The 14,329-nt window shown below is 38.3% G+C and overlaps 1 protein-coding gene across 21 annotated transcripts in view; it reads right to left on the minus strand.

The window, feature by feature from the left end:
* ANK3 (ankyrin 3) overlaps nt 1–14,329 on the minus strand; it is a 657,955-nt gene that overhangs the window by 66,973 nt on the left and 576,653 nt on the right. For 14 of the 21 annotated variants that reach the window (XM_034662548.1, XM_034662550.1, XM_034662547.1 and 11 more), the window contains 4 exons: nt 11,455–11,561; nt 9,388–9,420; nt 6,324–6,548; nt 3,392–3,546 (listed from right to left, as the gene is read on the minus strand). In XM_034662548.1, the coding sequence (XP_034518439.1) occupies nt 3,392–3,546; nt 6,324–6,548; nt 9,388–9,420; nt 11,455–11,561 (520 nt within the window). The remainder of the gene's footprint in view (nt 1–3,391; nt 3,547–6,323; nt 6,549–9,387; nt 9,421–11,454; nt 11,562–14,329) is intronic. The other 7 variants (XM_034662551.1, XM_034662558.1, XM_034662557.1 and 4 more) reach the window with 1 other exon arrangement.

Raw genomic sequence — 14,329 nt, forward strand, 5'->3', positions numbered from 1 at the left:
AGACATTTATGGGGCACATGGGTGGTTCGGTCAGTTAAGCGTCTGCATTTGGCTCAGGTCATGATCCTGGGGTCCTGGGATCGAGCTCCCTGCTTGGCGGGAAGTCTGCCACTCCCTCTCCCTCTGCCCCTCCCCACCACTCATGCTCTCTCTCTCTCTAATAAATAAATAAAATCTTTTAAAAAAATAAGTAAAATTGTAGTAAGGAAACTCTTTCTACTACTTCTAAGATAACAACAGAATCTGGGACCAAGGGCTATATCATTATTTCTTTAAAACATCTAACAGAAGCCCTGAGTATGGTAACACCGAGGGCATCATTTGACTAAGCAAAAATAGGACTAATTCCTATTTTAAAACTGGTTTATTAAAAACAAATGAACGCAAGTCAGCATGAAATCATGGCAGTCCGTTCCATAAATAAACCTTAAGAATTAAAAAAAAAATTCCACTTGTGATTGTTAGGACGTACTAAAATCTATACTCAAGAATGAAGGAGAACAGACTAGAATACTCAGTGTTTTTGCTGGAACTACAGTGTCTGATGAGGTAGCAAGTGGCCGTGTGTGGCTATCTGAAATTACGGAAAAGGAATTACAAATTACCCTCCTCGGCTGCACTAGTCACATTTCCAGTACTCCAAAAGCACGTGTCTGGCGATTACTGTTGGACAGCATATGCATATAGGGTATTTCCATCATCGTACAGACTTCTATTGGACAGCACTGTTTTAGAATGTTCAGTATTTTTCCCAGAATACTGTTATTTCTCAGAACTTTCCTCAAGGTAAATGCTCCTCTTTAAATTTTTTCTCCTGGAGATTAACATTAATGATGTTTGGAAGAGAGGAAATAGAACGTTTCCTCCAGAGAGCGACACCATTTTAAGGAGGTGCCTCTTCCTGCCCCTCACCGGCAAAGCCTAAATCAGTGCTGCGTCTGACACTGGGGCTTCAAAGGTGATTCAGACACGTACCCTGCCCTCAGGAAGTTACAGTATTAAGGTAACTATCCATTAAAAAGAGAAGAGAAGAGAAGAGGAGAGGAGAGGAGAGGAGGAGAGGAGAGGNTTCAATAACTAGTCATCTACTATGTTGGCATTTAAGACACACTAGAAACATGGGGGCACCTGGGTGGCTCGGTTGGTTGAGCCACCAACTCTTGATTTCAGCTCAGGTCATGGTCTCAGGGCTGTGGGATCGAGCCCTGCATCGGGCTCCACACTCGGGGGGAGTCTGCTTGAGATTCTCTCTATCTCTCTCCCTCTGCTGCTACCCCTGCTCATGTTCTCTCTCCCCTCCCTCTCTCTCTCTTACATAAATAAAGTAAAATCTTAAAACAAAAAAGAAACACTAGAAACATGAAAATATTTATATACTTTACTTTCCTTGAATCAAAATAACTACCCTTTCTGGAAAACCCATTTCTCTTCTCTCCATTTTTAAATCCTGAATCATCTATAGTCTTGTACTATTTTCAAAATGCTAACTCAAGTCATTCCCTTAGGATGTATTCTTTGTAAAACTTTCAATTGTGTCTTCTTAACAAGTTCCTTAGAAGAGAATGACTACATTTCATGCTTTAAAATAAGTTAAGGTAGGGGCGCCTGGGTGGCACAGCGGTTAAGCGCCTGCCTTCGGCTCAGGGCGTGATCCCGGGGTTATGGGATCGAGCCCCACATCAGGCTCCTCTGCTGGGAGCCTGCTTCTTCCTCTCCCACTCCCCCTGCTTGTGTTCCCTCTCTCGCTGGCTGTCTCTATCTCTGTCGAATAAATAAAATCTTTAAAAAAAAAAAATAAAATAAAATAAAATAAGTTAAGGTAATAAAAATTAGAACTCTTAATTACCACTGCACGTTCCTATTAGAAATCATTTGAAGTTATAGACGGTATAGGATATAAATATCAGTATCATATATAAACATTTAATGATCCTCACTTAAGATGACTATTCTTCTAGACCTTAAATCTAGAGCTTTGTAGGAATTTTCCACTTTAAGTTTATTTTCTTCTCCACGGGACACACATTTCTAAAATCAGTGGGATATGGTTACGTCTTTGAAAACAAGTTAGAACAAGCTTTCAACACCCGCGCTGCTGCTTAGTTTGGGTAACCTTAGTAAAGCGACTTGACTGGTCTGAACTCCAGTTCCCTCATCTATACGGTGTGATTAAAACCACCTACTTTACAGTACTATACTTTTGTTTTAAATCCTACTACAGAAAGGAATTTATCATGAACTCAACAATTATTAGTTTCCTTCTACCCTGCTGTAAAAACATCTTTAAGTTCTTGGTTGGCTGTGATTAACTGTGTCTTATCCAGAACCTTTGGTGGGACAACTTTTTTCTCTAGAATGAAGTGCTTCGCAGAATTATTTTTTCCCAGTCACAACCCTATGGAGTAAGGAAGGTGATGTCCGTTTTACAGAAATAAAAGAGGCTCACAGAGACCAAAGAACTTGCCGATGGTCATCCCTCAAACACCCGAGTCGGTCTAGCTCCTTTGTCCTCCCTGTGAAACCAGGAGACTATCCTGGATGCATTCCAAAAGCCAGTGAATTAAATGCTAAAACAGTGAATTTTATGGTATGTGAATTATATCTCCAATAAAGCTGTTCTTCAGAACAACTGCTGAATTTGTAGTGATTAGGAAGTCAGTAGAAAGATTCATACTGGGGCGAACTTGGTCTCTGATTATTTTTATACCTTTTTAAAGGAAACCCCTGCATCAAGTACCTAGTCTCAAAGCAAGTCTATTCCGAATGTCTAGTCAGAAAACCTGCTTGGTTCTGAGGCTCAGAGAGCCGAGGGAGTGACATGCTCCCTATCAGAGTGACATGCTCAGCCATGTGGCCTTACCAGGTCACAGGACACGACACAGACTCCAATAACTAGCCTGCAACTTATTTTTTTTTCCCGTGATTATTGCCCAATAGGAAATAAAAATTAATGAAGAATGTTGAAATAATTGGGGACAAAACAGAGATACAGGAAAGGATCCGGAAATAATAATTCCAAAAATAAAATGTGAACGTATTTCCTTAAAAACGCTCTGCATGCTTTGCATACCTTCCGTTATTATTTACCCCCTTCCTTACACATCTTGCACTTAGAAGACTCTCTTGGGTTTTGGAAAGATGAATATATTTGATTAAAGGCTGAAAGAATTATCACTGTAATATTTGTACATTAGTATTGCAAGAAAAGAAGTCTGTCAGATTAAAAGGAAGTTCCTGCCTGAGATTCCGAAAGCAGCAATGAACACCAGGGACCTGGACACCCAGCTCAGAATACAAACATGGGACGTTCGAGCCGCGTGAAGTTCGGCACGGCCAGGCCTTTGATTTTGACCTGCGGACGTTTACAAGGACAAGGAGTCGTCATAATTACCTTCATCCATGCCATTAAGCAGTTCGGTTAAATCTTCATTTTTACTGTCAAACTGATGCTCCTTCCACGTCTCACCATTTTCACTTCGAAGAACAATGAGTTCTCTCTCTTTTCCTCGCATAGACCCAAAGTGAGGGATTTCCACTATGACAGGGCTGGAAAAAAAATCCACATTATTTTGCTATCAAATGAAATACATTTATAGTATCATACTTTCAACAACAGTTTCATTAACAGTATTCATTTGAAAATCAGAGGTGCCACTAAGGTTGGGAATGACTTCAAAGCTGCAGAATCATTTGCTAATTAAATAATGTTAGAAGCCTGAAAACATGCCATCATTCATTCATTCACGAACAATTTGTAAGGGCCTACTGCCTGTTAGGCATTTTGATTGAATAAAGGGAAAATATTCTGCACATATAAACAGGAGTTTGAATCAAGGAATTGGAAGTTAGGACAATAGACCATAAGAAAGTTGGTCCATTTTTAAAAACACGATAGCTATATTATATTATACAAAAAAGCTAATGATTTAAAAGGACACAGTCATTTCTTTGAAAAAGAAATTCTGTCGATTTCCTATTTTGAAAGATCACAGGTGTTTGTCCCTTAGCAAGCAAACGATCGACATAACAATTCACTCCCTCCAACAGTGACTTTCTGTGAATTTTATGGCCTGTACACTTAAGGCATTTTTTCTGAGTTTTAATTTGTGAAATGGTAGTGGGCAACTTAATTTCCTAACTCTAGTATAACCTGCACAGGAAGACATAAACTTCTGAAAAAGCACTTGTTGGTTTGAAATTGTAATACAGTGATATATTACTTTTTGACAGTGTCCTTTTGCCAAAGAATGTGAAAGGATGGCTGCAAATTGAAGACAGCCAATCGAACACAGGAATAATTTTGTTAACTTTTAAAATAGGATAAATGCTAAAAAAGATGGATGGAAGTAAGCAGACCACAATCACACACAGTTTATGTAGTTGGATTGTGCAGCTTTATTTTATGACATTTAAGTAGACAGTATCATTATTCTCCTACAGAGGTTGTATGTAACCTCACCTCTTAACCTATTGTTTATGTACACATGATAATAGGAGACACGGGTTTAAATAGGTAAGAACATAAAAAGGGAGAGTCATTGTAATGATCCGATAGCATCAGTACAAAGGAGCATTTCATTTATTACAAAAGCATTCACTTAAAATGGGATGATAAATACAATTTTTCTTTTGGCAAAATAATTATAATTCAAATTAAGGATTTAAAAATTTGTACAGTGCCTTTATTTTTTGATAGGTAGAAACAAAATCAAGTGTGGCTAAGAGTGTCGATAATTTCAAGAGTTAAGATATTTACCATAGTTTTAACCACATCTGATTTGTCATTTTTTTTTTTTTTGAGAACTAGATACAATCTTTGCAGGTTAATGTATCAGATACTGTCTCTGTAAATATTTAAGGAATGTGGCTTTGTGTAGGACATTCAACAATACTGGAGAGAAGGTATGAACCAGGGCCTTTGACCAAGGTGAAAGCCAAGCATAACTTTTCATAACAGGTCTCTTCATGCAGACTGCCAAGGCAAATCCACCAATCAGACAGACAAGCAAACAAACAACAAATACCAACACATTTCAGCTTAAACAAAACAAAACGAGACAATTTAATAACTTTAGTAGAATATTCTATCTGCTGCCTAGTTGGCTTTCTTTTAGTATCTTCTATTCCCAACATTTATCAAATTCAGTTTACTTCTTGAGGACTTCTGTCTCTCAAAGCCCGTAAAGATGACTTAGTATGTGTAAGTATGTACTTTTAAAAAACTGTAACTCCAGACACGTACATATATATACACATATATATGTACACATAAATATATTCACACACGTATATATCATTTACAGCAAATGTTGATTCAAAGCCTGCAAATACCTTCTCTTACGCTGGGTTAAAATTAGATCGTCAGTCTGTCTTAAAAACTATCAGAACCAGAGGAAACACTTCAAATTAAAGAAAGGTTCACAGAAGCACAAAGTTATGAAGCAGAAGGCTTGCAGTGAATTCCACATGCTGGCGAAGCAGGGTAGGTAACGGGGCTACAGTTAAGTCAAGCCACTATGATTTCTGTTTCTTTCAGTGACACACATCAACTGAAAGCATTAAAAACTGAAAAGATAAAAATAAAATTAAGACAAGAAGACGACCATGGGGGTGACAGAAAAAAATTGAAAATGGAAAAAAGAATTGTAGACATTCTGTATCTTGTCTATAAAGATCCTACCCAATAAATTTTGTTCCTTGAGGCCCAAGCTGCAGGATTCGGCTAACCAAGCTCTCGCCCTCATTTACAGGGGGAGGATTGGTAGGAAGATGCAGTTTACTGAATAGCATCCATGCAGCAGGAAGAGAAACGAGAAGGGGAAATTGTGAACAAACTGTCCGTCACGACAGAGCCTGCCTGATTTGCACCCAAGTGCCACCTCAGAAAATGAATTCATGTTTCCTTTTCTCAAAGGCCCCTATCACCATGGATTCTTTCCCTAAACATTATCTTTAAAAAAGACAGGTACCCATAGGAGCCATTTATTCAACGTGGCGAGATAGTTCCGGCATCTCTATTTTTCCCTAAGAATGGTGCCTTGACTTCCACAGGGGCCGCTGGGGTTCCGTGCACTCACTGAGCAGAGAACATGCTTCTGGGTTAGTAAAAGCTTTGACCAGCAAACTGAGTTAAGGAAGTTATCAGCCTACTAGCTTTTCAGAGAATTACACAGCTTTGTGACCTTTGACACTACACGAAAGGTGTGCTCTATCAAAATGGTCCAACTAAGTAGTTTTAATAGTTAACTACTTGAGTTAAAAAGGGCCAAGGAAATTAAATATACCATACAAGGGCCAAGGTAAAAATTGAGAAAATAACTTACCCTAAAAATTGTGCCCCTGCAGGACCCATTTCTACCAGCCTACTGGCTAATCCCTCTCCTTCCACCATGGGGGGTGGGTTGGCCAGTTTATGTCTCTTTACCAAGCGGCAGGTGATGCGCGTGGGGGCCGTACACTTGCGCGGAGGGATGATGATTCTCATGCCGTGGTGACGGCTCCCTCTCATGGAGCCGCCTCGCGCGTCCACCATGAAGCTAACCAGAAACCTGTAAGGAGAGACCGGAGGCCAAATCAAGGCGAGAAGTACACCATCTTCACAGCAGGCTCTGCGACTCAATGTTAAGGTTTAAAACGACAGACAAGGTGGCTATCATTTCCTCTCTTTAAAAATAAATCGGAAGTAAATACAGTGGAGTCACATCGAACATGCATTCGACTTGTGAACTGGGCAAAAAGTGGGACGCGACAACTTATTTTCGGGGGGACGCTGGCCTCCTAACGGAAGCCAACGACTTAGTCAGATGCTCACGTTGAGGAAGAGTGAATGTTTCAAAGCTGGAACGAAGACTGGCTCTTGCAGGACCATCGTGCATGTAAAAACACAAACTTGGACCGCTCTATGTGGTCTCTGAGGATGACTTAAGCTATATTCAAGCGTCATTTTAACTATAAATGCTTTTAGCCAGATGCTGACTATGAAACCTCTCTCCCTGACAAGTCAGATGAAACTCCACGGTATGTCTTAACATGTATAGCTCATAAAATAAATATATACTTAATCAGACCGAACACTCTAATTTTTACTACCACAAAGCAGAATATAAGAATAAAAGCAGATGACTAATTCTGCTCAGGCAATTTTGATGGAGAGGGATTTAATCTTTTCAGTATAAATTTGGCTTTAAAACTGCTTAAAATAACCTATAGTTGAGTATCTGTATAGCCATACAAAACTGAATACTTAGACTTTTAGAAAATGTCTCTAAATTATATATTATAATTCTGTCATTGGCCTTTCTATTAAAGCTAATGAAGAAAAATTATTTGTCTGCATGTCGATATGAAAATGTAAAGAAATTAATAGTATCTTATCTGGGTTATAGCAGATTGCAATTCCTGATTCCTATCATAAGCTCATGCAGCATCCTCCTCGAATCTTTGGTATTATAAAGCGCCCTGGTGAACGTACACCAATGAGCCTGACGTATAGAAGAGTGCAAGTCGGACAGAAGAACATACGTCCCTTTGCATTCCAACGTTCACATGTGAAAACATGCTTATTACTTGAACAGCACCAAATGTTGATAATTAGAAAATTATCTGAATACCTGTAGTATTGGGGGGGAGGGAATAACCCCATCCATCAAAATCTTCTACTAAATATAGTTCATCTAAATGCAGTTCTAACATCCTGCAAACAGATTTTAGGACTTTGCATGGAGGTCCTAGCTGGGGCCCTTTTCCTTAAGAGTGATGCTTCTCAACCTTAGAAGAGTAGCTGTTTCAACAAAGCAAACTGACGGACCATCCCCACAGAGAAAGGAGATAGCATGGGGCTCATTTTTCAGTCAATCAGATGTTCAGAACCAACTCTGGTCATCAGTTAGTGGAATCAGCTTCACGCCCTTCTGCTTATTTTGGATTTAGCCATTTTCCTCTGGATTACATTTTTTGGTAACATTAGACCTACTTTGAGAGGCTGGAACCAGGGTAATATTCAAAGTAAGAGGGGAAGAGACTGACCCCCTCAAAACCAAAACAGAACACAGCACCTCCCAAGTCAGAGACAAAGATACTGGTTCACTTGTGCAAGTGTCCACACGCATTGCCTCCAGTGCTAAACGATGACAAGGCTCCCTTGAAACTGCCCTGGTAAGCCTACATTGTCTTAGATAGACACATACTTAACAGCTATCTTTACTCAGTAATGCAGACAATAGGGCAACTTTATAAAGAAGCCTAGGACAAAACCTGATCCTTCCCAGCATTCAGTAGTGAAAATCAACTCATGAAGGGGAATAATAGCAACAGAATGGATTAAAAATGATCCAAGATAAGCTCTGGGGGCCACCTGGCTGGCTCAGCTGGTGAGGCATCTGACTTTCGATCTCAGGGTCATGAGTTTGAGCCCCACGTTGGGTGTAGAGATCACATAAATAAAATTTCGAAAACATAAAGATAAACTCTGGGTTTGAAAATTTGGTTGTATTAGCACAAATAAACACTAGAATGCTTACACTGGGAGGGCAATGTTTGCCCTGGCAATAAGCAGCTGATCTCAACAACATAGATGGTAATTCAGATCAGGCCTGTCTTGTTCACTGCTTGACCTGCAGAGCTGAGCACAGTCCCAAACACAGTAAGCACATAATAAATGTTTACTGAGTGATCCATTGAACAAAAACTACTGTGTTAAGGGCGCTTAGGAAACTGCCTAGGACAGACGAGGTTACTAATACTGAAAATATATCTATGTGAGAAAGATCTATATAAAAAAACACTTGTAGCTGAGCAGTCTGAAGGTCGTATAAGGAGGTTATCCACGTCAATATAAAAATATCCAAACTACAAAGAATATCACAACCAAATGGAAAAAACAGGCCTTAGAAGATTTTAACGACAAATTAGAAGAAGCTCTTTCTCTGGGCTCCGCATAGCACCCAGTGCCTAGCTGGTATTCATTAGCAATTATTTATTGTTCTAAGGTTTTCAATTCTATAGAGCCAGTAGACTGAGGAAAGGTGAGAACACATGCTAAGCAGGATAGGGTCCTATTACTCAGTAACATCACGAAATACAGTGATTTGTTTTCCAACTCATTCCTTACATATTCTGTGCAAAATAAAATTTCATGCAATATAACTTATTAGAAACAAATCAAAAGGTGATGTTTAATCATATTTGTTGTATTTTATTAATATTTAAACTAAAGCAAGAATTCTACGGATGATCCTAAAACTAACACATGAATGTTTCTAGTTTTAAGAACAGTGGGATGACGAATGCTGATACACTACAGACAGTGACACATCTAACTGTGGGAAAACTTCACATAAATTAAAAATACAAAAAAAGGATGGTTCACATAAAGGACACAGTTATCACCTTGAATCATACTGAGGAAGTGGAGAAGAATAGCTGCAAAATAATTTAGAAAGCAAATGGGAAAAATTAATGTAAGATAATTAGAGGCAGGCAACAGAAAATGTCAATGACAAGCAAAGGAAAAATAAAAACCATCAGAACGTGAAACCAAGGCATTGGCATTTGTGGGACAACCTGGAAAAATATTCGCCTTAAGTGGCTACAGAGGCTCTGCCACAGACCTGGCATTAGTGAATCGTTTCCAAGTGAATATCAAGTCTATATTTTCCTTTTCAAATTAGCCCACGCTAACTGCCATTACTTTTGCTCTCCTGCACATGCTTACTGCCTTCAATAAATTCAAGAGGAAGGAGAGAGAATTTGTGTATTCAAATATTTCATTGTCTCCAGTGTATGGGAAAGTTTACTTCTGATTTTATCACTCTATGCTCCATCAACTTCTCATTTGAAGCTCAAACTACCATTTGAAGCAAAGCACATGAGTTAACTAAATTAGACCCTAGGACTTTTCTTTCCTATGTAGAGAATACAAGATGCTGGTTCTAGGTCTTTGTGACATGGCAACAATTCACTAAGCTTGGTACAAAAAATCTTGAACATGCTGCTCGTTGAGTGTGTCCCAAGTATTTTATATTTTCCTTCTCAACTGATTTTTTTTTTTTTTGCTTCCTCAACATTAGAACCATGAACATCTAATATCAGTGGAGTAAATATTAAGCAATTAAAAATTAATATCACTGTAAAGATTCTTCTGATTGAGTAAAAGAAATGCAATGTCAATGAGTCAAAGACCACCATGTATAGTTTATAAAACCCTTTCCTGTCAATTATTTCTATTTGAATGATATTGCAACTCTGTGCGACAAGCCACAGTTCTGTAAGACTACTTTAAATAACCTGCAGCATTACTCTGAGTCCGACTTTTCATCTATAAAATGGGGGTAATGAGTAAAACCTATCTCACAGTATCACTTCAAGGTTCAAATAAAAATTAAGTCAAATAATACATGTAAAAACATTTAACACAATGCCAGGCACATACAAAGGTAAACATTAGCTATTATGATTTATTTTAATTAAAAGCAGCAGGAAATACTTCGTGTAATACATATAGCATTTCAGGAATGTTACTTATTGTTAATTTATTTAATTGCAAACTAATCCACTCTTGTCCTGGATCACAACTAATTGATGGCTTAAATGCCAGTTTCAGAGGTGAAAACACCTGGATGTTTTCATCAAATTAATTATTTCCATTCCATTTGTGTGGATTCATTGAGCCCATGTTTTAATTTCCTACAGCTGAAGAATCCCATATCTAAATATATGATTATCAGTTCAGCAGTTGGAGCAGGTCACCTCCCACTGCCTAACCCAGATTCTGCCGACCAGTGGGAAAATAGGAAGGAGCCTGTCCCATGTGGTTTTTACCACTGCACAATATGTGGGGTACACACATTGGTACATTCACTTTTTAAAAGTGAATTCCTTTCTTTCCATTTAAAAATTAATTTCTCTTCTTCTAATTATAATTTAATACAATTTAATCCTAATTTTATTTCAGGAATGCAGAAGGTACCAAACTTGATCTGAAGATTCAAGGCTCAAAGCAAAACACAAAAGCAGACAGCAAGGTAAATGAACAGATAAACCCACATATTTAATTTTTCATTAGAAAGGAAAATCAGGTACTCTGAAATAAAATTTCATTTAAATAAAGTAAAATTAAGGAAAATGACTGGATTTATTTTTTTTAATTGAAAAAAGAAATTAAAGACCTGGGAACAGCACCAGAACAGGCAAGAATTTTTTATGCACCAATATTTTAATTCTTTTCCTTTCCAACACTGTGCTTTCTTCAACAGAAAATAGATATAACATTTTGCTCAGAAAAAAAAAAATTAACTAATAACTTACAAACATAGATCACATATACTCAACTAATGAAATCTTCAGAAGACCAGTATTTTATACACATGAAGCTTGTCTATATGAATTTATAGCTCCAAATAATAAATGTAATGCTCATTTAATAGGATAAAGGCAAGTGACTTTAAGATTACTTACCCAGAATGAACAGGACTTGAGACAAGATTGACATTGTCCAAGGTATCTGCAGCCCAGCTATAATGTCTTAGAGAATCTGAATCAAATTCTCTGGTGAATGTTAGATGCTGCAAAATAAAATGATATATGGCATCAATGACCCACACAAGACAGTTTCTCTGTAGGTACAAAATACACCTGTATGTCTCTGTAAGTCCAGACAGTCAAACAATTTGTACTTCCTCCCCTATAGGTCCACACTGAAGTTTCAAGATAGGAACCAAAGTTTATTGATATGTTGTATTATTTCAAACTTTTAAGAAAGCATATTGAATAACTGCCATGGCAAAAGGAATATCACAGATTTCAAATGGAAAGTAGACATAAAGCACACCTGCTGATTACTGAAGTATGATCACTGGCTTGAAGAAAGGCATTTGAGATGTAACCTGAAAAGTGACTTTTCCATGAAACACAGTATACAACTGACACGAAACTATGATTACTGTGACCTGGGTTTTGACATTATTTTCTTGAAAATGAACAATGTAAGTCTGTCCATTCAAGAAAAGTAACTGATGGCATTAGTTGTTAATGATAATTTGAGTTTTCAAACAAAAATTAGTATTTTGGAAACTTAATGTGCACCTCCGTGATGAGCTCAGTGGTGATATTAACAAATGTGATATATTAGTTTTGGATAAGAAACACGTGTCAACAGTATAAAGATTTGCATAAGTTAGTAAAGCAATAGTTTCCAAATCACCAATGAACGACGTTCTATCAGCAAAAGGTACATTCAGTGTGGAAATGCTAACCATGATTTTAACACTTGAACACATCTCCGAATTCATCTTACAATCAGAAAATTCTTTCCCACGTCTGAAAAAATCATCAATCCTGGTGACTTTTGTTTTTCCAAGTGGGGCATAGTAGCTAGTAGAAGCCTGCTGCGGCCACACCAGGTAACTATGGAAATGGGCTCCAGATGGGGCAAAGCAGGAGCTGCGGAGCTGCACTCTGGGGAGGCGAAGATCTGGAAGAGTTGAGTGGACTTTTTGTTGCCATTTTTAACTTGGGTGCCTTCATCGATTCTCCATGCAGACAGAATTGGGGCTTTGTACCCACAGGGGCCACCACTGGGGAATAGAAAAACCAAGGGAGTTTCGGTGGACATTTGGGCAGCCTTAAGCGTGCTACAGATTTCTGTGAAGAACATTTGCTGAATTCTGGGGCTGTGCAGAACAGGAAGCCAAAAACCTAACCAGAAAATCTCCAAAAGGCAGTGTTGCTTCTTGGCAGTTCCATGAAGCAAAGCTTGAGTTTGGGACTCGTCAGGGGAGGGGATCACACAAGATTCCCATGTAAGGATCCTCACAAAGGCCAGGGACAAACCTGAGGTGGTCTGAGTTTACCACGGCTGCGAATGGTTTTGCCTCATTGCAGCAAAACCTTGACTGGATTGAAATAATCAGCCACCACTCTATTTGTCTAGCAGAGGCAGGGTGCACCCTCTGTGGAGAATTACATCATTGTCGGGTGTGTCGTGCCTATGACTTTTTATATATCATGTCCGGCATGCAGTGAGAAATTGCCAAGCATGGCCAGAGCACATGAACGAAAGCAAAATAAAGCCAATACTATAAACGGACTCCCAGGTCACCCTACATTTTGAAGTAAGCAAAAAAGAACTTCAAAACAGCTATGATTGGTATGTTGAAGAAAAGAGAAGAAAAAACAGATGAAAGAAATTAAAAGGTGGATGATTTAACAGAGCCCTGGAATATATGTAAGAATCAAATGGGCATTTGTTCACTTGTAAATACAATGTCCGTTCTTGACAAGACACAATAGAAAACAGGGTTAGAAAATTGGAAGCGTAGACAGAAAAATGTACAAAAGATAGGATTTAAGAAAAGAACGGAAACTACAGAAAATCGTACGAGTGGCCTATGGAACACGGTGAAAGTTTTTCCCACGTGTAACTGGACTCTGGGAAGAGGAGAGCAAGGCAGAAGCTACATGAGGAGGGAGCAGCCTTCTTTTACTGGTCTCCAGCCAGAAAGGGACAGAGCCTCCAGGCAGAAAATGGGAAGTCTTCTCTGGGATTTCCCAGTGACTTAGGATTCACTGAGAATTGGAATTTCCCAGTAAAATGTCCCTGGCTTCTTACTTAAGTAGAAATCATGGATGGCAAGCTCTCCCCCATGCAGAGAGCTTCCAATGAGCTCAGTGATGATCAAACAGCCAAGAGTCACTGCACAGTTGAGAAGTATCTAACATGAGGAATAAAATAAACAAATAAGCAAACAGAACAAAAACAAATTGGAAGAAACAGATGGGATTTTAGGAAGAAGAAAGGTTAAAATTTTTCATTGATGTCCAGAGAGAGATGAGATCTTCTTACACTTATAAAGCAATAAAACACTAAAAACAAAAAACCCAGAGGGAAAAAAAAACTCATAGAAAGTAACAAATACAGAAAATAGGAGAACGTACAAGAAAGCAGAGGACCATTTCAGGAATTTCAAATCCATTTCCTTTCTCAAAAAAAAAAAAAAAAAAAAGTTTCCAGAAAGCAAAAATAGTGAAATAGAGGAGAAGAAACCAAAGAAATAATTCAAGAAACTTCCCTAGAGCAGAAGACCTGAGTTTGCAGAGTAAAAGGATCTACTTGAGTGACCAGCACTATGAATATAAACCCACTCTACCACATCATCATGAAATTTCAGAACTTGGAGACAAAGAAAGCATCTACAAATTTAGAGAGGGAAAAACAATCACAGATGGCAGACTTCCACCAGACTTTTAACAGCAAAAACTGAAGTTCAAGGCAATGGAGCAATTCCTTCAATGTTCTGTGAGGAAATGATTTTTAACCTAGAATTCTAAAACC

This window comes from Ailuropoda melanoleuca, chromosome 6, assembly GCF_002007445.2.
Source record: "Ailuropoda melanoleuca isolate Jingjing chromosome 6, ASM200744v2, whole genome shotgun sequence".
Lineage (NCBI taxonomy): Eukaryota > Metazoa > Chordata > Mammalia > Carnivora > Ursidae > Ailuropoda > Ailuropoda melanoleuca.